Raw genomic sequence first — 11,665 nt, forward strand, 5'->3', positions numbered from 1 at the left:
AGAGAGCAAACAGGGATGGCGCATGCAAGTGAAGGCAGGCATGTCCCAGACGGTGCTCTGTTTTGTCTTTGCCTTACCCCTTTTGCATGCACTGGAGTTCTTGTGGAAGGGAAAGGAGGGAAACCGAAGCAAGAGCTGAAATGCACTGAAATGGGGCCATGACCAAGGGATCTCTGTGGATGAAAAGAAAGCTGGAGAGGAAAATCTGGCATGGGGGCGGGGGGGGTTCTTTTGGTTCATTTTGTTCTGGTGACTGATTGGAGGCCTTTTAAATATATACATATATATATATATTACATTTATTTTCACAACATTCAATAAGAAAGGAATTGGAATATAGATAAGGAAGGTGCCAAGGGTCAATCCACAAATTTAGCATGTGGTATCAACACTTAAACATATTAATAAAAAAGCGAAAATCTCATTGGCTGTAATCCCATCCCAACAATTCAATTTTCAGTCAGACAAAATTTGCCTAGTCTATTGCTTTTACTTTAAAGTACTAATTACTAACATTTATTTAAATAGCCCTATTTTCTTTAACAATTTATTAAATTGCTCATTATAAGCTTTCCATCTTTGAATACAATCTTTGACTGATCTTCTGCTAATGTAGTTAGTTAATTTCACCATTATATTATAGTCAGCTAACTTGGTTTTCCAATCCTCAGCAGCTGGACAGCCTTCAGCTTTCCACTTTAAAGCAATTATCACTCCTGCAGCTGCTGTCATGTATTTAAATAACTCTGCCATAATCTTTGGGATAGTCTCTGGTACAATACTCAATAGCATATTCTTGGCATTCATTGGAAAGTCCGTTTTAGGTATTTTCTGTATTTCCATATGTATTTGCTTCCAAAACCTTTTAGTTCTTATCATATATCCACCACATGTGGTAAAATGTCCTATCTTTGTCTTTACATTTCCAACATTTTCCATTAAAGTTCTTACCCATTGTCTGTATATCTTTCTGGGTAATATACCACTGAAAATATATCTTATACTAGTTTTCCTTTAACATTTGACTTGCAGTGAATTGTATATCGTTTGTATGTATCACAAAGCTTCTCATTGATGTGATAGTATTTCTTCTTCGACATACCATGACCAGCGCTTCATCAATATTTTATATTGTTCAGTTTCAGTATCATGTTTCAGCAATAATTTATAAATTAATCCCAGGAGATGGTATTTTTGATGTTTATTTATAGGGTTTTTTCCTGTTTGAGTTTCCTTTTTTAATCTTGAAACCAATTGATAATAAAGAGGTTTGTTTTATTTTGTTGCTGTGATTGGAGACCTTTCTGGGGGCTCTGCAGGATGGGAAAACTGGCCCTTGACTGGGAAAAAGGTGTCAGTTTTAGAGGAATCTTTGCTGTCTGGAGAGTAGGGCGTGCCATGAAGGCTCCTGGCGGCCTTAAGAACTGATCGTGAGGAGGGCATCATCACCAACATAAAAGAAGGGGAAAAGGGTCTCTCCTGCAAATGAGACCCCAGAGAAGACATAGAGGAGGGACCCTCTGTCAGCATCATGAAAGGCCACCCACCCCCCATCACAGTTCAGAGACACCCGGATTGTCTTCGGCTCCCCACTCACGGGCAGAGCAGAAGAAGGATCAATGCAAGCTTCATATGTACCTTGGGAATACAACAAAACCCAGAAACCATCCTCAGGACAAAAATAAACCAGACCCTTTCTGTCCACAGACTCCCTGGTGACACCCACAGCCCAGGCTCCCTCACTTCCCACACGGACTTCCCAGGAGTGTCTTCCAGCTGTGAATCCCTCACGGCCCAGCACAAAAGTGTAGTAGCTGAATCTCTTCGGATTGTCAGGCACTTTTTGCATTTTGTGTCCCATCCTGACAGTTTTATGATCCTCGGACAAGAGGAGACAAGGATGAGCGGTGTCTGGATCCAGGGTCACATTTGCTGTGGGGATGGAGAGAGAGAGAGGAAGAAAAGAGAAGAGGAACAATAAAGAGCTACATCTTAACTATTTACACCCCACAGGAATCACAGATTCCCTCACAAATCCAGTAAAATGAGAACAGCACAGTATAAAAACAGCAACTTAACCCAAATGCTCAAGGCAGAATTCACAGTTCCGCAAGTAGATTTCCCCAAACCTCTCCTTACCTTCCCTCCCTCTTCCTTATTACCCACCCAGGATGACCAAATTCCCCCTCCCCTCCATTCTCTCCCATCTCCCGGGCAACAAGCCAGACCCCCCTCTTCCACATACCATCTTCCATTCATAAACTCCCGTTTTCCACAACCCCTTCTGTCTAAGACCCTGTTCAGGAAAAACCAGGGTCAGGCCTGGGCAGAAGTGGGATGGGTGACCTGAGTGTATGATTCTATGATTATTGCTGTCAACTGCCTAGAGAGCTTTGGCTATGGGCAGTATAAAAATGTAGTAATAATAATAATAATAATAACAACAACAACAACAACAACAACTGCCTCAGGACTCACTGGCATGGCTGGGGGCCCTCACCTGGAAGCCCCTGCTTCCTTTGGGGAACGGGATGAGTGAAGGGGGCAGGGGAGGGGAGAAGTCACCCTCCCCCCTAAATGCGCCCTGTGGGAAGTGGCCACTAATGCCTTCCCAGACGAAGGAGGAAGTCTCCCTCCTGGAGGGGGTGGCGGAAGCAGCCTGCAGTGACCCCCTGGCAAGTGGCAACGGGTGCCTGGATGGCTGCAGGCGTCTCCAGAGAGTGAGGAGCCCACTCACCGTTACAAGGCCCACAGGCACCGTGAAGATCAAGAGATGGGCAACCCTGTGACAGCTCCTCTTGCTACGGGGGTCTGGCCACGCGCTTCCTTCGTACGCAAGACCAGGGGCCCAGCTACGTCCTCTTGCCCTATCATGGTGGCACCAGCTCCAACTCATGGGAAATCAGGCTGAGTTCGCGCATTTCCAACTGAAGGCCCCAGTATGGAGATATTATACTTCAGTAATCTAGGGAAAAAGGGTGGAGAACATCTGGCCCTCCATCTGTTAACACTGCAACTCTCATCAGATCCAGCTAGTGTTGCCAATGTTGGGGGATAATGGGAGTTGTAGACCAAAATATGGAAAGGAAGTGCTCAAAGAATTTTGTCATGATTCTAGACCACAAGAAAGATGTAAATCAGGCATCACTCTGACTGGGGGAGTGGAGAGAAACAGCCACTCCCAATTGCTAGCTTCCCCCTCCCCAATTCCATGCATATACAGGGCGGGAATATGGAGCGGGAAACAGAAGAGAGGAGGGTGGGTAGAGAGAGAGAGAAAGATGAAGACAAAGAAAGGATTGAAGGTAACCAAAATAAAACTTTTAAAATCCATTTTAAGTATGTGAGCCACGTGCCCGGGCAGAGCTGTGGGAGCCACGGCCTTCTGTGGGCAAGCTGCCACCATCGAGCGGCCGCCATGCTTCTTTCCCCGTGGTGGGGAGAGGCAGGAGGCGCCCCGCTCGGCCAGCCGCGGCCCCATCCCTCGCCTCCCCTCGCCTTGGAAACCAGCCATTGCCTCCCTCCTCGCGGCCTCTCCCGGCTGGGGGAGCCGCCTGCGCTCGCCTCTCCGGCCTCCCGCTTCCGCTCCTGCTCCCTCGGAACCAGAGTGGCAGCGAGGACTATAATTTCCATTATGCCCAACCAGCATGACCAATGGAAGTTGTAGTCCAACTCATCTGGCAAGGTTGCGCTTAAAATATGGCAGTCATTAGCTCTGCATCCAAATACAGCCACTGTGTATTGTAGGAATTGTCCTGGGCTGACTTGCTTCAAATACTAAGAAAGGCATTAACAGTATTTATCCTTAGCATTTTTGCTTCATTCTTTGTAAATTCCAGTTGTAGTCATCAGCTGCATTATGCAAAATACTATATTTAGTGCCTTGGTTGTGTTGTAACTGTGTCCCTTGAATATGGTCATGCTCTTCCCCACATCTTGGGCTTCTGCTGCAGCCCGAGGGAGCAGAGCAAACATTTTTTAATTGTTTAATTAATTTTTAATTTTAATTATTTTTAATGTGCAGTGTGCATAGGAATTCATTCATTTTTTTTTCAAACTATAGTCCGTTCCCCCCCCCCCCCGTCCCAACAGTCTGAGAGACAGTGAACTGGCCCCCTGTTTAAAAAGTTTGAGGACCCCTGCTCTAAAGAAATAGTTAAATACATGCGGACACACAGTGCTGCTTTTCTTGAATGCAACGGAGGAATCATGAGGGCACAGGGAATGCCTGCCGTGGGGGACAAGCTCACACCTCAGTGCTGGACAGAACGGCCTGCAGGCTGCCTTCCAGTCCTTTGATCCTCGGGGCAGATCTTCTGGAAGAGGCTCTCCTGAGATCCTTTCTTTAAGCATGCAACCACTCAGAGCTGGACTTGCCAAGCATCCCATGATACCTTGCCATCCCCAGCATTCCCACAGTCCACAAGGGAAGGTACCTGATTTAAACAGGAGATCAGAAAAGTCTGGCAGGATTTGTTCTTGACAAATCCTTGTTGGCTTCTAGTCATCACTGCGTTTTTCCCCCCATGTGTTTGCAGACTGACTGCTTTATAATCTGCTCCAGAAGTTTCCCAGACATTTATACTGGACTGACCAGTTTGCAGTTCCAGTTGCCCTGTTTTTCCCTTTTTGAAGATAGGGACCAGGCCAGCCCTCTGCCCGTCAGCTGGCTCTTCACCGGTCCTCTATGATTTCTCAAGCATAACAGAGAGGGGCTCCGAGAGTTCATCTGCCAGCTGTTTTATTGTGCAGGGATGCAGCTCGTCGAGTCCTGGAGATTTGCACCCGCGCAAAGCAACTGGGCATTCCTCAGCCCTTTGGCTATCATTCTCAAGCTGCAGTGCTGCTCCTGGCCTTCCCTCCATTCCCCATACGTTTCCTTTTCTGGTCAACTTTAAGCTTTTAGTGAAATTATGTTGGCTTCTTGCGCCATTTTTCTTCTTGAAATTGTTAGTAATTGCACCTTTGTTTTTTAAGAATTCCAATGCATCTTGGATCCTTTTCCTATTAGTGCTGCTTGCTAGGGGACTGGGCATATCATTCTTCTGAGATTACCAAAACTGGCTTCCCTAAAATGCAGATTAAGGATTTGGCTACAAGTGGCTTTTGCTTCCTTTAGAGTTAAAATTTCAAGTAGGACACACTCACATTCCCTCAGGGTTGGATTTATGTCAAGGATCCTCTGGTTCCTTCCTCCACTTTCAGTAGGATGGAGTTATCAGGAACACAAGTCCAGAATTTCTTGAAGGGGCTGTGTTTGCCAGAATTTGGCTTCCAACTTATCTCAGAGGAATTGAAATCTCCATTACTACCTCATTATGCTTCCCTGAAACATCAGTTGGTTGTATTTCAAAAGTTTCGTCCTTGTCCTCAGCTTGGGTGGTCAGTGGTAGATTCAAAGCCCAGTTTCCTTCAATTCTTTGCTCTCTTTATGTTAATCCATGTGCCTTCATGGGGCTGTCAAGCCTGGCCTCCTGAATTTCCATGCAGAGATATGCATGTTTAACATACAGTGCAACTCCACTTCTCTTCTGTTCATCTGGAACACGCCACATCCCTCAGTGGCGGAATTCCAGGCATCCCACCAAGTTCTGCTTACCTGCTCACTTTCGCTTCATGAGTGTGTGATATGAGATCAAGTGAAAAGCAGGACTGCTAAGCCTGTGGGGGATGCCAATTTTTTCTAGGGGGTGAAAACCCGATGCAAAAATGAAAACCTCCAGACTATGGTATTTTCCAGGTGGAGAAACAAGGCAAAAGGAGACTAAGGAAATGCTAGCCAGGCCACCAAAATGGACACATTGCAGCTTTTACCATGTTTTGAGGGGAGGGGAGCAGAATCTTCCAGCCATGTTTTAATACCTTTGAATTTCCTTTTTACTCCTTGCAGAAGGGAGTTTACATCCCAGAAGTCCCAGATCCGCGACTTCAGCTCTGGAGGAAAAGCGACTGGGTTCTTGTAGGGCTCCTTCTCACTCCTGCCAGAGATAGCAAAGGTAAGCTCCACTCATGCAACCCGGTATTCCCTCTGGGAGCAAAGCAGAGCCAGCTCAGAACTAAAGCTGGGCCTCCCTTTGGGGGGGGGGGCACTGGCCCCCAGAGAACCCTCCAGCAGCCACACAGGTGGGCGGGCTTTCAGCTGATTGGGGCAGTTGGGGCATTTTGCTTGTGTTCAGTTATGCTTAGGGTCAGCTCTGCATGTGCTTTGTGGGGTGTGGGAAGTTTGCCCCTTTGGGGTGATATTTGGATTGTGGGGTCTGCATATATGAGCTTAGTGGAGGGAGGTGTGCTTTGCTGGCAGAGAAGAGCCTTCCACCATGTGTGATGCAGGGGAAGGAGGGAGGAGTGATCCAAACCCGACCACCAGACCCTGTTTTAGTCTTGAGAGAGGCTGGTGATCTGCGTTCTCTGCTCAGGAGCCTGGAGGAGCAGGTTCTGCCAGTGCCGTCCAGACCCTTCCCTGCCCCAGTGGAAACGAGGGGGACGCACTCACCTCTGCAAGATGCTTCGCACATCCTAGAGGGGAAAAGAGAAAAAGGGGAGAGAGCTCAGAGGTCACCCACCACTCTCTGGAGATGTGCCCTGGCCTACTCATCATCTCCGCACAAGAACTGAGGAGATTGGACAGAACTTCCCCCAAGGTGGAATAGGAAGACTTTGTTGCATTCCTGGCTTTCCACAAGAGCAAGGATCTGAGGTGCATGTTAAGCCATCTCTCCCTTGGGTGTCTCCGGATGTGCTGGCAGCTAGAGGGGGCCTCAATTTCCTTTCTTTGCATGGGCACATTTTTTCTTTGTGTAATCGGTTTTTCTTTGATGCTCTCTGCCAAGGAAGCCTACTTGGAATGCAGGGAATGGCTCCTAGATTCCTTCCCTGTGGAATCTAGTTCAGGATCCGGTTCCCAGAGTGGTCAGTCAGATCCTTTCGAAACACCCACAAACCAGACACAAGCAGTTTAACACTGGGAGGCATGTGGACAAAATGCATGATGGAGAAGGAAAAAGATCACGAGATTTCAGCATTTCAGAGAAACCTCCAACTCTCAACTGGGATCAATGCACAGTTGTGCTCATCCTGGAAGCTGCTGTAGGTAATGGCTGTTGGGAAAGTTTGGGTAAATCCTGTCTGAAAAGCATTACTTCTGTGTCCTTTTGCATTGTGGGATCAAATCCTGTCTTCCTTCTCAAAACCAAGCTGTTACTTGTTTAAAATGGCATCCTTCCCCCGCTCCTTTCTCTCTCCTTTAGCTGTGAGCTACAGTAGACAGGCCATTTAGTCCAAATTTACATTGTATACCTTCACAATTGTTAAATAATCATTGTATCTTGATAGCCCAGAGGCTTTTTTATTTTATTTATTTATTTTAATAAAACATTTCTATGCCGCCCCTTGCCGAAGCCTCGGGGCGGCTCACAGCATAGAATAAAATACACAATAAATTAAGACAATAACAATTAAAATATATACATTAGAATAAAATAAGCCGCCCTGGCCAAATAAAATTCAATAGTATTAACATTTAAAATGCTGCTTAAATAAAAAGGTCTTAGCCTGGCGCCGAAAAACAAATAACGACGGCACCAGGCAGACCTCTCTGGGGAGCGTGTTCCATAACTTAGGCGCCACCGCAGAGAAGGCCCTCCTCCGAGTAGCCACCCTCCTAATTTCCTTCACTGAGGGCTCCCGGAGGAGGGCCTCTCCCGCTTCATGTGCCCTGGTCACTCAGAATGTCTAGAGTCTAGATAAGGGTTTGAGCTTATCATGAATAGTTTCTCAATAGCTTGAATTTACATGTCTGAGCAGACCTGGAGATGGGTTCAAGTTACTCAACTAAAATGTCAATACACTGCAATTTGAAATATTGTGATCTCATTGTTACTGTGTGAATGACTGACATTCCTTTATCTGTTCTGTATGGGATGACCTCAGAACCTTATTGTAATCTCTGCATTCTGTCATCAATTGCCCTGTACCTGGGAGGGTATAAATGCCCTGTAATGGTGTTGAAGCTTGGCAGCAGAGTTCACCTCTGCCTGCCCGGTAATGCATTATCGTGACTGTGGACCCGCGGGGAACCTGGGTAAGACAATAAAGCCACAGATGGTCTGGACGCCTGATCTTTCCCACGAACCCGAGTTTTATTCCCTCTTCTCAAATTGAGATTCCGGGATTCTGTCACGGCACTGCTTGTCCGCCTGACATGGACTTTGCTCCCCTAGAAACATGCACAAAAGTGCAGCAGTTTGCAAGGAGGGGAAGATGCCAAAGGACGTGGGCCGGGGAAACAATGACCAGGCCAGATGCGTCCCACACTCTTTCGCTTTGGGCGTCTGCCTGGCTTTCAGGAGGGCAGCCTTCTCCTGGGCTGCCCCAAGCGGGAACAAATCCGTCCTTTCCATCCCCAAACCGGAAGAATATTGGAGACCTCGGCAACAGCGCCATCCGTGACGTGCTCCCCCTCATACGCCTGCTCTGAGAGCAATTGTGAGCTGAAACATGCATGAAGAGTGAAGTTAAGGTCTGTCAGTCCTGGAGCTGCTACATATTTGGGATTCTGTTTCGCACAGGAATAGATCCGACCTGCCTTCCGGACTGGCAACACCACTAGGCCAGACTGCTTTGCGGTCGCTTCCCCAGCCCCGCACGACCCTCTGCTTCGGCCTGGGTCTCATGAAGGGCCTCACCACAGGGTGGCCCCATCAAAGGGTCCACACTGCCTGCCTCGGCCCTCCCTCCACACACAGAGGTGAGCAGCATCTGGCTGAGTCTCCTCCTTGGGGGATGTGGGGGCTCCTGCCCCCTCCTACCTGCAGGAGTTCAGCTGCCGGCTCTTCTCCTCCACCTTCCGCATGATGCCTTCAAGGGAAGAGAGTTCCCTGTAGAGTCTGGCCAGGTGGTCCTCCCCTTTCCTGGCAATCTCCTTCTCCAGCTCATCCACCTGGGCCAGGTGACGCTTCTCTTGCTTTTCCAGTAACTGATGCATTCGCCTGGACTGAGCCACTGTCTCCTCCCGCTGGGTGTTAGCTAGATTCTGCAAGAAGGAGAGTGTGGAAAGGCAGGAATTGGCAGCCGGAGCCAGAAACGGGGTCAGTCTTGCGAGGGATGCTCAGGGACTCCCTTGGAACGGGCTTTCCTGCATAATTGCTAGAATAGGTTCAGCACTTTGAACTATGCTCTGTGCTCTGCAGGGAAGGGCTGCCCTGGGGCTCTTGATTCCCCGCATTTTGTATTACTTTAATAATACTGCTCATACAACCAATTCGGCTCTGAGCAACATCACCGACTAAATATAAAAGAGTTTACTGATGGGTGTATCTACATGATATTAAACATTTAGTACTTTTAAATTATAATTGACTGAGAAAAGAACATGGCAACTGCCAGTGTAATATTCAAATCTACCCCTGCCCAAAGAAACCTCAATTTATCCAAATTGCATCTGGAGTCCCAAATATACATTTTTATCCAGCTACCTCTTGCCACGTGAAGCCACTCGCTTTGAAATAGATAGTGTTGGAGAGAGTCTATTTGGCCAGAACCACAGTGACACTTCTGCTCAGAATAAGGCACCTTATTTAAATGTCCCAATCGCTCTCCTGACAGAATGGCATTCAATCTAGCCAGCATGAATAATCATCTCTCGCATGGAACTGTGAATCAATCAGAATAAACTGGAAGATACTGTGGCAACATTAAGCCTAAATATAAGGGTTCTCTACATGCTCTTCCCCTTCATGGGGCATTGCCTTACCGTGGTGAAGGGGCTTGGGTGGCTCAATGAAGCTATGAGCTCTGCCGTGCAGGGCCACCCGAGACAGACAGGTCACAGCAGAGAGCTCTGACAAAACGTGATGCACTGGAGAAGGAAATGACAACCCACTCCAGTATCTTTGCCATGAAAACCCCATGGACAGTACCAAAAGGCAAAAAGATATGACGCCGAAAGATGAGCCCCTCAGGTCGGAAGGTGTCCCATATGCTACTGGGGAAGAGCGGAGGGCTAGTACTAGTTGCGCCAGAAAGAATGAAGCGACTGGGTCAAAGCCGAAAGGACACTCAGTTGCAGATGTCTCTGGTCGTGAAAGGAGAGTCAGATGCTGCAAAGATCTATACTCTATAGGAACCAGGAATGTAAGATCCATGAATCAAGGCAAGCTGGATGTGGTCAAACAAGAGATGACAAGACAGAACATCGACTTCTTAGGAATCAGTGAACTAAAATGGACAGGAATGGGTGAATTTAATTCAGATGACCATCAGGTATTCTACTGAGAGCAAGAATCCCTCCAAAGAAATGGAGTAGCCTTCATAGTCAATAAAAGAGTAGGAAAAGCAGTACTGGGATACAATCTCCAAAATGACAGAATGATCTCAGTTCAAATCCAAGGCAAACCATTCGACATCACAGCAGTCCAAGTCTATGCCCCAACCACTGGTGCTGAAGAGGCTGAAGTTGACCGGTTCTGTGAAGGCGTACAACATCTTCTAGAATTAACACCAAAAAATGATGTCCTTATCATCATGGGGGATTGGAAGCCAAAAGATAACTGGAATAACAGGCAAGTTTGGCCTTGGAGTACAAAATGAAGCAGGACACAGGCTGGTAGAATTTTGTCAAGAAAATATGATGGTCATAGCAAACACTCTTTCCCAACAACCCAAGAGATGACTCTATACATGGACTTAACCAGATGGTCAACACAGAAATCAGATTGACTATGTGCTCTGCAGCCAAAGATGGAGAAGGTCTATTCAGTCAGTAAAAACAAGACCAGGAGCTGACTGTGGCTCAGATCATGAGCTTCTGGTTGCAACATTTAGGCTTAAGTTGAAGAAAGTAGGGAAAAGCACTAGGCCATTCAGGTATGACCTAAATCATATCCCTGATGAATATACAGTAGAGGTGACAAATAGATTTAAGGAATGGTTGATTGATTGATTGATTGATTGATTTATATCCTGCCCCTTTCCTACAAAGGGCACAAGGCAGCTTACATCATTCTCCTCCTCCATCTTATCCCCACAACAACAACCCTGTGAGGTAGGTTGGGCTGAGAGTCTGTGACTGGCCCAAAGTCACCCAGTTGGCTCCATGGCTGAGCGGGGACTAGAACCCAGATCATCTGAGTCCCAGTCCCATGCTCTCAACCATTATGCCACACTGGCTCTCAATTAGATCTGATAGACAGAGTGCCTGAAGAACTATGGACGGAGGTTCGCAACACTGTACAAGAGGTAGCAACTAAAACCATCCCAAAGAAAAAGAAATGCAAGAAAGCAAAATGGCTGTCTGAGGAAACTTTACAAAGAGCTGAGGAAAGAAGGAAAGCGAAAGGCAAGGGAGAAAGAGAAAGATACACCCAATTGAATGCAGAATTCCAGAGAATAGCTAGAAGAGATAAGACTGCTGAGCTATTCAAAATCTTAAAAGATGATGCAGTAAAAATGCTACATTCAATATCCCAGCAAATTTAGAAAACTCAACAGTGGCCACAGGATTGGAAAAGATCAGTTTACATTCCAATCCCAAAGAAGGGCAATGCCAAAGAATGTTCAAACTACCGCACCATTGCACTCATTTCACATGCTAGCAAAGTTGTGCTCAAAATCCTACAAGCTAGGCTCCAGCAGTATGTGGACTGAGAACTACCAGAAGTACAGGCGG

General features: G+C 46.9%; 2 protein-coding genes across 2 annotated transcripts in view; both read right to left on the bottom strand.

Annotated features, from left to right (window-relative positions):
* Nucleotides 1–282: 282 nt before the first annotated feature.
* LOC123018008 (butyrophilin subfamily 1 member A1-like) lies at nt 283–8,442 on the bottom strand. The gene is made up of 4 exons (XM_044419745.1): nt 8,314–8,442; nt 6,494–6,516; nt 5,903–5,978; nt 283–1,996 (listed from the first exon to the last, which is right to left on the bottom strand). Exons 1-4 carry the CDS (start codon nt 8,440–8,442, stop codon nt 1,418–1,420), a joined length of 807 nt encoding a protein of 268 aa, XP_044275680.1. The 3' UTR covers nt 283–1,417.
* Nucleotides 8,443–8,551: 109 nt separating this feature from the next.
* Nucleotides 8,552–11,665, bottom strand: part of LOC123018009 (zinc finger protein RFP-like) — a 26,304-nt gene continuing 23,190 nt past the window's right edge. Inside the window, 2 exon segments of the mRNA XM_044419747.1 lie at nt 8,552–8,836; nt 8,839–9,031. Coding sequence (XP_044275682.1) covers nt 8,700–8,836; nt 8,839–9,031 — 330 coding nt within the window. The 3' untranslated portion in view covers nt 8,552–8,699.

The sequence above is a fragment of the Varanus komodoensis genome, unplaced genomic scaffold (genome assembly GCF_004798865.1).
Source record: "Varanus komodoensis strain SLA01 unplaced genomic scaffold, ASM479886v1 scaffold107, whole genome shotgun sequence".
Lineage (NCBI taxonomy): Eukaryota > Metazoa > Chordata > Lepidosauria > Squamata > Varanidae > Varanus > Varanus komodoensis.